Below are 18,659 nucleotides of genomic sequence, written 5' to 3'. Positions count from 1 at the left end.
GTAATCCAGTATATAAACAAACTCAAAGACAAAAACCACATGGTCATCTCGTTAGATGTGGAAAAAGCATTTGACAAGATCCAACACCCATTCATGATAAAAGTCTTGGAAAGATCAGGAATTCAAGGCCCATACCTAAACATGATAAAAGCAATCTACAGCAAACCAGTAGCCAACATCAAAGTAAATGGTGAGAAGCTTGAAGCAATCCCTCTAAAATCAGGGACTAGACAAGGCTGTCCACTTTCTCCATACCTATTCAACATTGTACTTGAAGTCCTAGCCAGAGCAATTCAACAACAAAAGGAGATCAAAGGGATACAATTTGGAAAAGATGAAGTCAAAATATCACTCTTTGCAGATGATATGATAGTATATATAAGTGACCCTAAAATTTCCCAGAGATCTCCTAAGCCTGATAAACAGCTTCGGTGAAGTAGCTGGATATAAAATTAACTCAAACAAATCAATGGCCTTTCTCTACACAAAGAATAAACAGGCTGAGAAAGAAATTAGGGAAACAACACCCTTCTCAATAGTCACAAATAATATAAAATATCTTGGCGTGACTCTAACGAAGGAAGTGAAAGATCTGTATAATAAAAACTTCAAGTCTCTGAAGAAAGAAATTATAGAAGATCTCAGAAGATGGAAAGATCTCCCATGCTCATGGATTGGCAGGATCAACATTGTAAAAATGGCTATCTTGCCAAAAGCAATCTACAGATTCAATGCAATCCCCATCAAAATTCCAAATCAATTCTTCAACGAATTAGAAAGTGCAATCTGCAAATTCATCTGGAATAACAAAAAAACCTAGGATAGCAAAAACTCTTCTCAAGGATAAAATACCTCTGGTGGAATCACCATGCTGGACCTAAAGCTCTACTACAGAGCAATTGTGATAAAAACTGCATGGTACTGGTATAGTGACAGACAAATAGACCAATGGAATAGAATTGAAGACCCAGAAATGAACCCACACACCTACGGTCACTTGATCTTCGACAAGGCAGCTAAAACCATCCAGTGGAAGAAAGACAGCATTTTCAACAAATGGTGCTGGCACAACTGGTTGTTAACATGTAGAAGAATGCGAATCGATCCATTCCTATCTCCTTGTACTAAGGTCAAGTCTAAGTGGATCAAGGAACTTCACATAAAACCAGAGACACTGAAACTTATAGAGGAGAAAGAGGGGAAAAGCCTTGAAGATACGGGCACAGGGGAAAAATTCTTGAATAGAACAGTAATGGCTTGTGCTGTAAGATCGAGAATTGACAAGTGGGACCTCATGAAACTACAAAGCTTCTGCAAGGCTAAAAACACCATCAATAAGACAAAAAAAACCCCAACAGATTGGGAAAGGATCTTCACCTATCCTAAATCAGATAAGGGACTAATATCCAATATATATAAAGAACTCAAGAAGGTGGACTCCAGAAAGTCAAATAACCCCATTAAAAAATGGGGCTTAGAACTGAACAAAGAATTCTCACCTGAGGAATACCGAATGGCAGAGAAGCACCTGAAAAAATGTTCAACATCCTTAATCATCAGGGAAATGCAAATCAAAACAACCCTGAGATTCCACCTCACACCAGTCAGAATGGCTAAGATCAAAAATTCAGGAGACAGCAGATGCTGGCGAGGATGTGGAGAAAGAGGAACACTCCTCCATTGTTGGTGGGATTGCAAGCTTGTACAACCACTCTGGAAATCAGTCTGGCGGTTCCTCAGAAAATTGGACATAGTACTACCGGAGGATCCAGCAATACCTCTCCTGGGCATATATCCAGAAGATGTCCCAACCGGTAAAAAGGACACATGCTCCACTATGTTCATAGCAGCCCTATTTATAATAGCCAGAAGCTGGAAAGAACCCAGATGTCCCTCAACAGAGGAATGGATACAGAAATTATGGTACATTTACACAATGGCGTACTACTCAGCTATTAAAATGAATGAATTTATGAAATTCCTAGCCAAATGGATGGACCTGGAGGGCATCATCTTGAGTGAAGTAACACAATCACAAAAGAACTCACACAATATGTATTCACTGATAAGTGGATATTAGCCCAAAACTTAGGATACCCAAGATATAAGATACAATTTGCTAAACGCATGAAACTCAAGAAGAATGAAGACCAAAGTGTGGACACTGTGCCCCTTCTGAGAATTGGGAACAAAACACCCAGGGAAGGAGTTACAGAGACAAAGTTCGTAGCTGTGATGAAAGGATGGACCATTTAGAGACTGCCGTATCCAGGGATCCATCCCATAAGCAGCTTCTAAACGCTGACACCATTGCACACACTAGCAAGATTTTGCTGAAAGGACCCAAATATAGCTGTCTCTTGTGAGACGATGCTGGGGCCTAGCAAACACAGGAGTGGATGTTCACAGTCAGCTATTGGATGTATCACAGGGCTCTCAATGGAGAAGCTAGAGAAAGTACCCAAGGAGCTAAAGGGATCTGCAACCCTTTTGTTGGAACAACATGATGTACTAACCAGAACCCCGGAGCTCTTGTCTCTAGCTGCATATGTATCGAAAGATGGCCTAGTCGGCCATCACTGGAAAGAGAGGCCCATTGGACTTGCAAACTTTATATGCCCCAATATAGGGGAATGCCAGGGCCAAAAGAATGGGAATGGGTGGGTAGGGAAGTGGGGGGGCACTATGGGGGACTTTTGGGATAGCATTGGAAATGTAATTGAGGAAAATATGTAATAAAAATATTAAAAATTAAAAAAAAGAAAAGATTATGTAGTTTTTCTTAATCTGCCCATTCTTGGATGAAACAAATATACCAACTTATTATTCTTTTGTTGCAATATTTGATAAAAGTCTTTGTGCTTGTAATGGTTAATTTTTTCAATCTGTAATTGATAAACACCTAGGAGATTATAAAACATGCTCTAGTGTGTTGTGTGTGTGTGTCGGGGAGGGGGGTTGATAGATTGCATTTATAGAGCTTGAATAGTTTAATTAATTAAAGGGATAAAATCATGGCAACATTGTTTGGAAGTAAAAAGATGAGGTTGGACTTTCACAAGGAACAGAATCACTGAGATAAGACTTGGAGGCGCCATCTTGCTCTGTGCCTTTCAGTACTGCTTTGTCTCTGTGTCCTAACTGAAATGGTGGGGATGTCTAATTTAGACTAGGTCCATTAAGGTGAAAACACCCCCAATAGATGAGAGCATTACATCTTTTAGGCTGGAGTTCTTAACTTCAGAAGAGGAGAATGTTAACAGAGTACAAGCATCACTTCAACACTTCCCTGCATCCCTGTCTGGATGCCTGATGACCAGCTGCCATCTCATGTCCTACTGCCATTACTCCCCTTCCATGATAAACTGTGAGCCAAAATTAAAACTTTCTGCTTTAAGTTGATTTTAACAGGTATCTAGTAATGCCACAGGACAAGGAACTAATACACCCACCCTGACGCTGTTTTAGAAATAATGTCAAGATGGTTTCTGAAAATGAGTTGAAATATGAACCATTATGTGTCTCTATATTCCATAACAAATTCCTGTGGCACAATTTCATTTCCCCCCAAATGTTTTGTTCTCAGTGAGGACATTTTGGCTTGAGGTATTTATGTGGTAAATTGTTAGATGAATTTAACTTCCTTCATTGATAGAAGAAATTAAAACATTTCTATTTTACTTCAGTTTTAGATAATGTCTTTCTAGGAATTTCTATCTTTTATTTCTATTGTCATTTCTATTGACGTAGGTTACACAAATTATTTTCTAAATAGCCTTTTAATATTTTTACCATATGTGACCAAAGTGCTTACTTAATCTTTCAATAGTTTTGGTTTATATTTTATACATCTTTCTAGATCTATATTTTCTTTTTGTTGTTGTTGGTTTTTGTTTTTGGGGGGGTTGTTTTGTTTTGTTTTTTGTTTTTTGTATTTTGAGACAGGGTTTCTCTGTATAGCCCTAGCTGTCCTGGAACTCACTTTGTAGACCAGGCTGGCCTCGAACTCAGAAATCTGCCTGCCTCTGCCTCCCAAGTGCTGGGATTAAAGGCATGCGTGTGCCACCACTGCTCAACCTAGATCTATATTTTCAAACAACCAACTCCTACATCTATTTTTTCTTTTCAATTCAATTTCTTTTAATAAGTTTCTTTCAACACATTTTGTTTTTAATCATAATTTGCTTTTTAAATATGAATTCTGATATCAACAATTTTGTGCTACGTTTATTAAAATGTTTAAAGAGCTAGAAATATCTTTCTAAGTACTTCTACTTAGTTTTCACCTATAATTTTATATATTATAGATCAAAATGTTGTCTAATTTCTGTGTAGTTTCTGTCCCTACCTCATGAATCTTTTTTACACATGTGCAATTTAAATTTTAAAATTTAGTACAGCATGACACATTGTTTATCTTTCTGAACATATTTTATTGAATGAAAAATTATATATTCTAACTTTGTTTGGCATAATATTCTGTAAGAGTCAATTAACTCAAAGTAGTTGGTTGCGTTGCTGAAATTTCCTGTATCTTACTTCTGTTCCTGTTCTATGTACTCAGACTATCTTTAGCTTTGTAAATTTCCCATCATACTCTTGAGAACTTTGATCCTGATTATATGTAGTGCTTCCTGGATTTATATTGTAAATTCTCCCCCTCCCCTCTGTCTGTCTCCTTCCCTCCTTCTCTCCTCACTTTTGAACTGGAGATTCAAGCCAGGGTCTTGTGTGCATGCCAGACAAGAACACTAACAATGAGTTATATTTTTTACCAGTGAATTATGTCATCCTGGTTCAATAACATTGTTATGAGATACTATTTATTATGAGATAATTTCCTATTTTTGGTACTTGTCTTCATCTTACATTTTATTTTGTCTGTTATTGCTTTAGTCATGGAGGCTCCTTTATATTTAAAACTTGGTCTGCCTGTTTCTTTTGGTTTGCTTGCTTTTAATCTATGCTCTTTTTATCTAGCCTGATAGTATTTGCTTTTTAAAAATTTTATATTTCAAATGTTATACCCTTCTCATCAGCCCTCCACAAGCTCCTACCCAATCCCCCATTGCCTTTGCCTCTAAGTGAGTGCTCCTCTACTCACCCACTCACACCTCACACCTCTAGCATCTACGTTCTCTGGAACATCATGTCTCCACAGGACCAAGTCCATCCCCTCCTACTAAGGCCAAACAAGTCAGGCCTCTGCTAGTTATGAAGTGGGAGTCCCTGACCAGCCTATGTATGCTCTCTGGTCAGTAGCTTAGAACCTAGGAGCTCTGAGGGGTCCAGTTAGTTGATACTCTTGTTCTTCATATGGGATTGAAATCCCCTTTAGCTCCTTTAGTCCTTCCTTTAACTCTTCTATAGGGGTCCCTGAGCTCAGTCCAATGGTTGGCTATAAGTATCTGCATCTGTCTTAGTCAGGCGCTGGCAGAGCCTCTCAGAAGACAGCCATACCAGGTAAGCACATCTTGGCAGCAGCAATAATGTGGGGGTTCACAGTCTGAACCTGACATGAATCCCAAGTTGGGGCAGAGAAGATGGAGGAATCACTAGAAAGTTCTAGACACTAGAGGTGTGAGAGGCTTCCAGGTCCCAGTGGGGATGACATTAGCCAAAATGACCAACAGTAGGGAGATGGAATCTGAAGAGACAACTTCCAGTAGATAGGCATGGCCCCCAGTTGAGGGATGGGGCTAACAACCCATCTCAAAAATTTTGGCCCAGAATTGTTCCTATCTAAAGGAAATGCAAGGACAAAAAGTGGAGTAGTATTTACTTTTTAATTGGGAGGCTTAGTCCTCTTATTTAGTGTGATTACTGGCATTTGGATAGGAGCCCCTATCTTTGTGTTCTGTTTTTCTCTTTTATAATCTATTCAATGTTTATATTCATTTATTTATTGTATAAGGGTGCACATTCATGCCATGGCATTAGTATGAGGAGTGGAGAATGCCTAGCAGGAACTAGATCTCAATGTGCAATATGTGGCTTCTGGAGTTTAAACTCAGGCTATCAGGCTCTTGTGGTGAGTATGCTTACCCACTTACTTTCCTCACTTGCCACTTGTACTTTCTTTGTTGAAACTATCACATTCTGCATCAGTGTGGGGAAAATAAATAATTTTATTTCTCATTTTGATAAACTTGCTAATCTTTTATTTGTCTATTTTGTGCTATTGCTTTTGGTTGTTTTTTTTTTTTATAGTATAGAATAGAGTTTATTCAGGGTATGCGGAGGGGCATTAAGATGGTAGTAGAGGCAGAGAAAGGCAAAGAGAAGGAGAGAGTAGAGAAATAGAGACTGGCCATGACCACGTGGAGAGAGAGGGGAAGGGAATGGAGAGGGTGGGGGGAGCAAGAAGGCAATAGGCAAGAGAGAGAGGCAAACTTTGTCTCTGTAACTCCTTCCATGGGTGTTTTGTTCCCAATTCTAAGAAATGGCAAAGTGTCCACACTTTGGTCTTCGTTCTTCTTGAGTTTCATGCGTTTAGCAAATTGTATCTTATAACTTGGGCATTCTAAGTTTCTGGGCTAATATCCACTTATCAGTTAGTACATATTGTGCGAGTTCTTTTGTGACTGGGTTACCTCACTCAGGATGATACCTTCCAGGTCCATCCATTTGCCTAGGAATTTCACAAATTCATTCTTTTTTTTTTATTATTACATATTTTCCTCAATTACATTTCCAATGCTATCCCAAAAGTCCCCCATACCTCCCCCCACTTCCCTACCCACCCATTCCCATTCCCCTGGCCCTGGCATTCCCCTGTACTGGGGCATATAAAGTTTGCAAGTCCCATGGGCCTCTCTTTCCAGTGATGGCCAACTAGGCCATCTTTCGATACATATGCAGCTAGAGACAAGAGCTCCGGGGTTCTGGTTAGTACATCATGTTGTTCCAACAATAGGGTTGCAGATCCCTTTAGCTCCTTGGGTACTTTCTCTAGCTTCTCCATTGGGAGCCCCGTGATCCATTCAATAGCTGACTGTGAGCATCCACTTCTGTGTTTGCTATGCCCCGGCATAGTCTCACAAGAGACAGCTATATCTGGGTCCTTTCAGCAAAATCTTACTAGTGTATGCAATGGTGTCAGCGTTTGGAAGCTGATTATGGGATAGATCCCTGGATATGGCAGTCTCTAGATGGTTCATCCTTTCATCACAGCTCCAAACTTTGTCTCTGTAACTCCTTCCATGGGTGTTTTGTTCCCAATTCTAAGAAGGGGCATAGTGTCCACACTTTGGTCTTCATTCTTCTTGAGTTTCATGCATTTAGCAAATTGTATCTTATATCTTGGGTATCCTAAGTTTTGGGCTAATATCCACTTATCAGTGAATACATATTGTGTGAGTTCCTTTGTGATTGTGTTACCTCACTCAAGATGATGCCCTCCAGGTCCATCCATTTGCCTAGGAATTTCATAAATTCATTCTTTTTAATAGCTGAGTAGTACTCCATTGTGTAAATGTACCACATTTTCTGTATCCATTCCTCTGTTGAGGGACATCTGGGTTCTTTCCAGCTTCTGGCTATTATAAATAAGGCTGCTATGGACATAGTGGAGCATGAGACGAAAGGATGGACCATCTAGAGACTGCCATATCTGGGGATCCATCCCATAATCAGCTTCCAAACGCTGACACCATTGCATACACTAGCAAAATTTTGCTGAAAGGACCCAGATATAGCTGTCTCTTGTGAGACTATGCCGGGGCATAGCAAACACAGAAGTGGATGCTCTCAGTCAGCTATTGAATAGATCACAGGGCCCCCAATGGAGGAGCTAGAGAAAGTACCCAAGGAGCTAAAGGGATCTGCAACCCTATAGGGGGAACAACAATATGAACTAACCAGTACCCCCCAGATCTCCTGTCTCTAGCTGCATATGTATCGGAAGATGACCTAGTTGTCCATCAGTGGAAAGAGAGGCCCATTGGTCGTGCAAACTTTATATGCCAGGGCCAAGAAGTGGGAGTCGCAGGGGGAGTGGGTGAGGGGGCATATGGGGGACTTTTGGGATAGCATTGGAAATGCAAATGAAATAAATACCCAATTAAAAAAGAGAGAGAGGCAAGAAGAGCAAACTGTGCTATTGTTAATGGTGCTTCACAGATCAAAATATATATCTTTAACAACTGCTTCAAAAATTTAGACATTTTGGCAATTATGTATACATGAATGACTTAAATCCACTGTTTTTTATTGTCACACACATATTTCAGGGATGTTGGCTTGTTATTTCATCATCATTAGAAGCCTCTTGCTAACATTTTGCTGTAACTGGACACTGTAAATAAATTAACAAGACAGAAAATAACCTAATGAGTTTGTCACACTGGCAGCTATGCTATGCCTTGGCAGTATCATGTTTAGAGCACAGAGCCTCCATGTGCGAGGGGTCTGGCATATCTCTTCAGAGAAAAGGGATTCTCTAAGTTTATTACTTAGCTTGAGACAACAGACATCAGATAAAGAGACAGATAGTGGGAGGGAACTGGGAAGAAAGGGAATGGGGATGAGAATGGGGATTCAAGATCAGGTGTGGGAAGAACAGGAGAGATGGCTACAAGGCCATGAAAATTAGTAGAAATCTGCAACTGATGGGGTAGGGATGAGGAAGTGGGGGCACTTTCAGGATGAGATAGAGAAATGGGACAAGGGATCGATGCCCAAGAATCGATGGGGGTGGCCTTAGCTGTGACTCACTACATTAGGGATATGGAACCTGAAGAGGCCACATCCTGTACAGACATGACTTCCAGTGGAGTGATAGAGATACCAACCCACTCATAAAACTGTCAACCTAAAATTTATCCTTTCTACAACTAATGTGGTCACAGGGAATGAAACAGACTGAGGGAATGGCCAACCAGTTAACAGCCCAATTTGAGACCCATCCCATGGGCAAGCACTAACACCAAACCCTATTACTAATACTCTGTTATGCTTGCAGACAGGAACATGTTGTCCCTTGAGAGGCTCCACCCTGAAGTTTACTCAAACAGATAAAGATACCCACAGCCAAAGAGTGGACAGAGCTTGGGGACGCTTACAGAAGAATAGGAAGGAGGATTGTGGGCCCCAAAAGGGACAGAAACCCCAAAGGAAAACCAACAGAGTCAACTAACTTGGCTTTCATGTGGGTCCTGAACAACTAGAATTGGGGCTATCCAAAAGCCTGTATATGGGATATGTTCTACTAGTTGGGCTGCCTTGTCTGACTTCAGTGGGAAAGAAAGTGCCTAGCCTCTCAGAGGCTTAAAGTGCAAGAGTGGGGGAGATACTCAGGAGGGCCCTCACCCACTCAGAAGAAAAGGGTAGGGCAGAGGGGAGAGAGAAGAGAGCAATCACAAGTGGGGAAAGGGGGAGAGACCTGGGAGAGAATGGGGATGGGAGTGGGAGTGGGAGGGGAGAGGGGAAACCTGATCTGATATTGGGTAAGGAAAAAGGACTGAAGCCCTGAGAGCCAGCAGAAAGAATGGAAACAGGCAACCTCAAGAAATAGGAGGGACCTTTGATGAAATGCTGGAGAGTAGGGAGAGGGGATTTAATTTGGTTTCAATATTCAGAAAAAAAATCTTTTTCCCTTCTTCTCTAAAAATTTGTTTTGCTTTTCTGTAAATCGGAAGTGCTTCAAAGGTGGTCTGCAACAGGCCAGAAGAGGTAAGAGACACTTTTCATGTAGCTCACAATGTTCAAATGACAGAATATCAGAAAAGATCTCAGACAGTTATATACTTGAGAAGGTATAAAGGAGAACAGATTGTTGTGTGCACGAAATTCAATGAAAATTCTGGTACGAAAGTGGATTCATTAGGATTAAAAAATAACTAAAAACAAATATAAAGCTTGAATTCAGTTGTTAAGTTTTCTTTACTTTCAAGACTACAAAGACTTGAGAAGTTAATAACATTTAAGTAACAAACTTACATGATTTGGAGTCTGGTGATGGAGGAGAAATATTAGATACAGCCAGATCACTTTTTGATTTTTTAGGCTTCTTTGCATTCATCTGCCAAGGTTTATCATAGCTTCTAAAATCCCTTCTTGTTCCTTTGGGTTCTGTTAAAACAAAATATACACAGATCATAATAATAAGGATGAAAATTTCTGGTTATGAAATAGAGCATCTTATTTTTTTAAATGGTTACCAAGAGAAGCTGTGTTTCATATAACATGGGATTTTGTTCTTTATTTCATACTTTTGTCCATAAGTCATAGTTGTGAAATAACTTAGTCAGGATATGGTTTTTACCTTGCCTGACTAAATGTGAGAGAAAGAAATTCACTCATCAGTACAGCAAACACAAGATTTGACCGATATTAGCAATTTCAGTATCAGTCATGATTTGTCATGTAATTATAGCACATTACACATACGTACATAGATAGATAGATAGATAGATAGATAGATAGATAGATAGATAGATAGATAGATAGATAGATAGATAGATAGAAAGATAGATAGTACCCAGAGTTTCAAGTTTCATGATGAAACAGAAACAGCAAGGGAAACTCTGCCTACACTACTGACATACTTGGAACCAGATACAACACTCCACACTTAAGTATGGATCAATTAAAAACTATCATTCTAGAAAGAATTGATGATATATATTAAATGAAATATAAAAGATTTAAGACACAAAGGTAAATGATAATCTTACAACTATTAAATGTCAGGATCTTACTTTTTGACTTCCCAATATAAGTAAAATAATCTATGAAACAAAACAAAATCAAAGAAGAGGTTCTCAGAAAGCTGGGTTAAAATATAATTTCACACAGTGTTTTAAAGGGAGTTTTTTTGTGCTTTTTTTTTAAAAAAAATAACTACTGACAGAAAACGAAAGTGGAATATCTCATTAAATTTGTATTCAATGCTGGAAAAGGAATTCTGATAGTGTTAGAAATTGAATCACGGACAGAGAAAGCTTACTTCACTCAACAGAGCTCCAGAGTGGAGTCCACAAAATGAGACAGGCAGTGTTGAATGAAGGGGGTTAATGATGTACATTCAGGGAAACTCATTTCTACAAAATTATTTTCCTGAAGAATTGAAGCTACAGTTTGGAATATCAAAATTGTGTGTGGTGTGTGTGTGTGTGTGTGTGTGAGAGAGAGAGAGAGAGAGAGAGAGTAGGTGGGTGTCAGTGTGGTGTGTGCTCATATGTGCATGCACATGGAAGTATTCCACAAAGATAATTGCTTTGTGTTGAAAATATGAAACAAATAGAAAGGTTTCTCTTCCACACCACAAAATGTTGAACACGTGAGGACATGCTGCACTCTGAGTTGCTAGAGGTATTTAAAAGCGACAATATGACAACTTAGAAATTTAGGAAAAATATTTCTTCTCTATTCTTAAGCTGTTGAGTGTAATGGATTAGAAAATGCTCCAAAATAACTCAAATCACGGCAATGGCTTAAAGGGGAACCATTAACCTCCATCCAAACAATCATTCGTTGACTCTGCTAACATCCAAGAACTCATTATTTTCTTCCTCCCTCCATGTCTCCCTTCTGAAACATTTCCCCTTCTTCTCTGACATAAACAATCATTCCACCATTTTTAGATCTCCACTTCATATCTTAGCATGTACCTCATTTTTTCATGTTTTCTTTTTTTGCATCTCCCTGGAATAGATGTTTCACCCCATTGCCACATACACACACTATCAAGGCAGAAGACTTCCTACATTGCAGATGCTGCAATGGGAGGCCTCCACAAATAAAGGGAAGCAGGAAACACCACTCACCACACTGTTCACTACTCCTCATCATTACCCACAGCAGTATTCTAGACCTTGCTACAATTTCTCTTGTCCGTCTGACAGCATGGGTGAAACATGGACGACTTCTTTAAACTTACACAAATCATAGACGTAAGACTTTCTTGATTCAATTCTGAGAAACTTCATTTTTCATACCACACTTATCCTTCTTATTCTTATTCTTATTCTTTTATTCTTATTCTTATTATTCTCATTCTCTAGAACCACTCTTCTTGACATCAATTATCACCGATAAAGTGAAAACTTAAGGGTTCTTTGGAAAGACAGATGTGTTGGATGGTGATTTGCTAGGACAAACATGTGAAGGAATATTTCTCTGAAGCAGACACAGGTGAAAGGATGTTCTGCTAAAGCAAGCATGTAGAATAGCATGTGATAAAGGGTTCTTTGCTATTGACACACATGTATTAGTCCACCATTACTTTGCATAATATTAGCTCAGCTCTGTTTATTAGGACTCTTTAGACAGAAACACACCAAAAAATTTCTGGTGGCATGCCATTGCCTCTTGTTACTTCCACAGACTCAGGGTTATTGGCAGAGTGATGTCAGTTGATAAAGGCTCACATGGAGTTTTTCTAAGTCAGACTCACATGCTGAATCAAGACCCATGGAGGACCCATGATATTTGGAGGAAGTATAAATAGAACTCAATGGACAGTGATGGACAGTGGCTTTGCAAGGCTTGGCTTGCTTATAGATATAGATATGGGTGACTTCTTGGTCTCAAGTCTTTGTTGAAAGAGGCACCACAAAGACCTCAGGGCATCCCTGCTGCTCTGAATCCCTCATGACTGAACTGAACTACTGGTGTATCCATGAAGTAATTGCAACTGGATCAAACTGTCAGTGCTGACATACTTATTGAACTGTTTTTCTGACAATGCAGATGGGATCTGCTCAAAAGAACCATTTCTACACAGGTCCACTTCCCCTGTATCCTTTCTTTTCCACAACCTCTGGTGGGTGGTGGGCTAGTAGAAAGGAGGTTAAAACATTTAAGAATCCTTGTTAAAAGTAGGCTTTGAAATATGTAAGGTTAAGGTTCAGATATTTTGATTTAATTGGTAATCTATGAGTACTGATGCTGAAAGTCCTGATCCCCAATTGGTTCTTGATCCATCAATAAAGATGTATGCCAATGGCTGGATGGAAAAGGTGGAACCTCCAGGTTCCCTCAGGTAGGAGAGAGACTCAGGAAAAAGTTTTATCAGCATCCTTGGAGGGAGACAGAGCCACCAGAGATGGAAGAACCTGGGAAGTAATTGCTAGCCAAGGAATTTTAACTGATGTGTGTGTGTGTGTGTGTGTGTGTGTGTGTGTGTGTGTGTGTGTGTGTTTCTTCAATCTGAGGATCTGAGATAATTCCTGGACAGGTGCAAGAGTGTGACTCCCTGGGAACACAAGGCTGGGTAGAGAAAGTTACATGCAACAGAAAAATTAAGGTTGCACACTAAGTTTCAGCACAGCTAGAATCCCGTTTCTCTTGTTTTTAACCACATCAATCTCTCATACATAGGCTTTTAAATATTGGACTGGGGTTCTATGGAGAAGTCTGTTTCCACACACAGTTGCTATATTTTATGCCAGGTTTTACACTTAGTTATGTCTACTTTTTGTTCATCAACCTTTCCAACTCTTCCACAGAATTTGTGTCCCATCTTCTACCCTGGTACGAGTAACACATCCACTTGTCTCAGTAAATCATTCTAATTTTGGGCTCTGCTGGAAAACACTTCTCTAGTGATGTCTACAAGTTTTAATTTTGACTAATACATGTCTTCAACACAATTTATCCATGGAGTTGTATAAATTCTATGGGTCACTTACTTCTTCTAATTTCCAACTCTTCTTCATCAAGAACATTTACCTTTTTTTTTTTTTTTTTTAAAGATTTATTTATTATATGTAAGTACACTGTAGCTGTCTTCAGACACACCAGAAGAGGGAGTCAGATCTTGTTACGGATGGTTGTGAGCCACCATGTGGTTGCTGGGATTTGAACTAAGGACCTTTGGAAGAGCAGTCGGGTGCTCTTACCTGCTGAGCCATCTCACCAGCCCGAACATTTACCTTTTGATAAACAGCACAACTTAAAGCACACGGTAATTCTTACTTGTGAATTTGAATTTTTGTGGCGCATCTTAGGAAGCAATACAAACAGGCATTTGAATGCAATTCTGACTCTCTGGTCTGGGTCAAGGTAACAGGTTCAAAAATGAGACTCATCCAGTATCAAAGGAACATACAATCCACAGGAATGAAAGAATGGAGATTGGTGTGCTAAACTATGTCAGAAATGGGGTGTATTGGAAGATAATTACTGCCATTCATGTTTCATATTATTACTTAAGTTACTAAGCCAGTAGCTATAATAATCTACTCGCTTCTTCTACCCTGTCCAAGAAAAGTCAACAACCACTTGTAGGAATGTGAATTCTAAGAAATCTGGGAGAGTAACATAGTAATGATTAACCAAGACTTAGACTATTTCCTTTTCTTTAATGAAAAGAGGACCATTGATTCTCATCTGTCATAATAAGCAAAGCTGTTGAGATAGTAATTATAATTGCATTGTAATAATTTCATTGTAGAAACCTCATTTGACTGGATTTCTTGACTTACACAAAATAATCTGCCAAAAATGTAAGAATCATGTAGCAATGAACTCTACTTGTAGCTAGCAAGCAGCTAAGAAAAAACACAGGCTAAAAGCCAGAAAGAAAATAAGGACCTCAGTCATATCCTGTAAGAGTTTGTTTGCCAACAAGGCAAATGTGCTTAGAAATATGTTCTTCTCCAGCTCAGTATCCAGATGAGGATGTAAACTAGTCAACAGTTTGATTTTAAGCTGAAGAAAGCTGGATAAGCTATACATTGGCTTCTGGCACATTGAATATTAAAGGTGCATTGGTAAATAATTCAGATTTTAATATATTACTGCTCCCATAAGTAAAAATTTTTATAAGATATATCCTTGTTAGCTTTTATAACTTCACAGATGTCCATTTGATCTTTTGTCACAAGGTGGGCACCATTTTAGCATCTAGAAACATAAGCATTTGGCAATAAACCCTCTGACTTAGAAACCCAACGAAGTGGTGTCAAAAGGGGGAAAAGCCAACACAAGAGTTCTCTGCTTTGTATGGCAAACTCATGTTGTAATTTCTTGTTTACTGAAATAACTTTTATGTAGACATCATCACCAGTAATGTCTACCTTCTTCAGAGGATATTCACTTTCTGCCCTCCTTAGTATATACTTGTAATATTATCAAGAAACTATTACTATGATAATACAAAAAAAAATTTCCTGAAATTCCACTGAGTATGAGAGAAGGCAATATGGTAGCATCCTAGGGAATCATTTAGCGACTAGTCAGTCCAATATGCAAGGGAATTAGGCAAAAAGTTGGTTATCCACAGGTGTTGGTTTGAATATGCTTGGCCCAGGTCATGGCACTATTAGGCATTATGGACTTGTTGGAATAAATGTGGCTTTGTTGGAAAAAGTGTATCACTGTAGACATGGGGTTTGAGACCATCCTTCTAGCTTCCTAGAAGACAGTCTTCTCTTGTTTGCCTTTGGAACAAGATGTCAAACTCTCAGGTCCTCCAGCACCATGCCTGCCTGGACAATGTCATGCTTCCTGCAATGATGATAATGGACTAAATCTCAAAACTTTTAAGCCAGCCTCAATTAAATATCCTTTATAAATGTTGCCTTGGTCATGGTGTCTCTACAGCAATAGAAACCCTACCTAAAATGACAGCCATTTCTTACTTAGGATTGCTATTGCAATGCTAATATAGAATAGCCATCAAAATATTGGGATGAGAAGATTCCATTTCACCTTAATCTTCCAGAAGCCCTCAATTACTGAGGGCAGGAGTTGAGAACAAGAATTCAGAAGTAGGAACTATAACAAACTATGATGAAACTGGCTTGCTACTCATGTTGCTCAGACTGTTTTCTTATAAAACTCAGAGCCACCAACTCTGGGGTACCACTGCCCACAGTCAACTGGACCATTGCCCATCAGTCATCAATCAAGATAATATACCACAGGATTGACCACAAGCCAATTTTTTAGGGGTATTTTCTTAACTGCGATTCCCTCTTCTAAAATGCTTCTATGTTGCATCAAGTTGGAATAAACAGATCAGCCCAAACCATGGAGAGACTGGGATTTCATAGCAAACCCCAAACCTGAAGAACAATGTGCAGAAAGATTGAAGCCACATTTACCTTGTTGTTTTCCTCATTTAATGTGGAAAGCAAACTATGTCGACTTGGAAGGATGCCCCCAATGTTCAGAGTCACCCAGTTAAATTTACCACACAGGATAGATAATATTAGGATTTTGAAAAATACAGAATAGTTTTGAGTAAAACAAAAGTAACTTTGTAGAAATTGTCTCATTACTTTTCTGTAACAATAAGCTGTATATTTTAAAACCAAGTTGTTTTTTAAATGAAACACAAATTTTGAATGATTAATTCAAATCTATACAGAATGAAATTATTTTTTTTGCAAATCAGAATCATTTTTATTAAATGAAACACTCTGATTTTCATCCATAGAAGCACAGTACATTTTAATGTATTCAAATCAAGACTGTTTTAAATAAAAATTGAACATGAAACTATGATCATAGAATATTGGGAAATTCTAGTTTTATCATATTATAAGTAAAAATAGTTTTGAAAATGTTCTATTAGATCACTGGTTCTCAACCTTCCTAATGCTAAGACTCTTTAGCATAGTTCCTCATGTTGTGGTGATCACTATCCATGAAATTATTTTAGTTGCTACTGCATAATCGTCTTTTTAGTACTGTTATGAATTATAATGTAGATATCATTGATTACCAATAGTCTTAAATAACTCCTAAGAGGTAGCAACCCACAGGTTGAGAAGCACTATATTAGATGTATCCCAAATAGCACATATATTCAAAAGTTTGGTTTCCTCCACCCAATTACCTGATGATTCACTTTCTGCCCAGAGAGCTGCTGACCCTGACAAAGCTCTTTGCAGTTGTCCTTGGTTTCCTTGTTTAGATTGAAGATGGTCAATGAGAAATGGAATTGGCTGGTCAGGTGTCTCAGTTATTAACTTGGTCATTAATTCCTAAAGACAGAACAAGACAAGCATTTACATCTAATAAGAAGAAACAGTACCTGAGCATTCATCATTGTTTGGCACTACAATGTTCACACAGTGCAACTAATTAAAACTCTTCCAGAATCCTTCTAGTCAGGTATGTTAGAAACTGTTTTCACTCTGAGGACAAACTAGTACAAATAAACAAACCATTTGTGTTCCACAAGCAAAACACAGCAAAAACTAGCCAAAATCATACTAGAGATGTTATCTAAATTCTTTTTGTTAAACTATGATCTAAAAATTTAAGTCTTCAATTACTCTTTCAAGGAATCCCATTAGAAACTAAGCTTTAAATTAAAGAAACTAAGATATAATTTCCCTCAAAATTCCCAAAGAACATGCTGGAATTAAAGAAAAAAATTTAGTAGTCACAATGTCATATAATTTCACATAATCTATAAAATGTATAGAATAATTTTTATAAAAATCTCCCTTTTCCCATTTCCCTCTTTCTTTCCCTCCTTCCACCCCTCCCTCTCTATATCTATCTCCCTCTCCCTTTTCCTCTCTGTCCTCTCCCAATGAGTAGGTCTCTACCCACAACACAGACTCTTTATTTCTTAGTTGCTCTAATGATACCTTAAATTATGCCAAAATCTGCCCAGAGATAATGTCTACATATTATTTTTATTCAGACAGGAAAAACAAAGGACAATCTCTGGTTGTAATCAGTTATGATATTCAGACATGAACATCTGTGTTACGACAAAGATGGGGACACTGTTTCATGTCCACTAATTCAGCTCTTGAGCTGGCCTCCCCTCTTAACATCTCATCTTGCCTGTTTTATTATTGTCATCTGTCAATTGTCATTTTAACTTCTATTATGTAAGTGGCAATTGTTCTGCTGAGTAGGTCAGAAAAGTTAAATATTAGGATTACTTAGGAAACAAAGGGTACCAGAAACTACGATTCCATTTTTGGTTTTGCTTATTTTTTTTTCTTTGTTTCCTTTTTGTTGTTGATGATGCTGGCTTATGTCTTTGTTGCTGATGATGCTGGCTTGTGTCTTTGTTGCTGATGATGCTGGCTTGTGTCTTTGTTGCTGATGATGCTGGCTTGTGTCTTCTACTTTAATGTTCTTCCTCAGGTGTTTCGCATGTTTGTCATCAGTCTGACTCCAATGATATTTTCTGAGAGGCTTACTCTAAATCATCTTTATCAGCCTATATTATTTTGTGTCCAGATTCATGTCAGGGCCCCCCACCCAAGGCAAACAAGAGTCATGCTTAAATGAAGGGAAAGATTTTCATCTTATTCACTTTTGGAAGACAGAGACTTCCAAAGAATTGTATTCCATCTTTAGGGTTACTGACATGAACTTTGAGGTTAAATTGAGAAAGAATTTGGATGGGCCAAGGGGTGACTGTAATATCTTCATAGATACAATACATATTTTATAGGTGAAAGGTTCTCATGTTGCTGTTAGGAGTACAATTAGGATAATTCAGAGCATCTGAATGCTAATGCTGGAAATTCAAAGATCAATACAGGTTGCTTCATGAATGTACTCTGATGCAAAGCATTTGCTAAGGAAATACTTTTTATATGCTGAAAGATTGGAAAGAGAAGTGGTCATTCCCATCTGTGGTGCTTTGAATATGCTTGGCCCAGTGAGCGGTACTATTAAGGAGTTGTGTTCCTGTGACAAAGGGCAATGAGACCCTCCTCCTAACCATGTTGGCA

General features: G+C 38.5%; 1 protein-coding gene across 8 annotated transcripts in view; it reads right to left on the bottom strand.

Annotated features, from left to right (window-relative positions):
• Nucleotides 1-18,659, bottom strand: part of CUNH8orf34 (chromosome unknown C8orf34 homolog) — a 538,401-nt gene that overhangs the window by 423,567 nt on the left and 96,175 nt on the right. For 7 of the 8 annotated variants that reach the window (XM_021165867.3, XM_021165882.3, XM_021165875.3 and 4 more), the window contains exons 2-3: nucleotides 16,790-16,937; nucleotides 9,940-10,071 (exon numbers count right to left, since the gene is read on the bottom strand). In XM_021165867.3, coding sequence (XP_021021526.1) covers nucleotides 9,940-10,071; nucleotides 16,790-16,937 — 280 coding nt within the window. The remainder of the gene's footprint in view (nucleotides 1-9,939; nucleotides 10,072-16,789; nucleotides 16,938-18,659) is intronic. The other variant, XM_029481772.2, reaches the window with a different exon arrangement.

This window comes from Mus caroli, unplaced genomic scaffold (genome assembly GCF_978045245.1).
Source record: "Mus caroli unplaced genomic scaffold, Mus_caroli_1 scaffold_1, whole genome shotgun sequence".
Lineage (NCBI taxonomy): Eukaryota > Metazoa > Chordata > Mammalia > Rodentia > Muridae > Mus > Mus caroli.
Note: the sequence above shows the minus strand (reverse complement) of the source record. Positions and strands in the feature narration are given on the sequence as shown.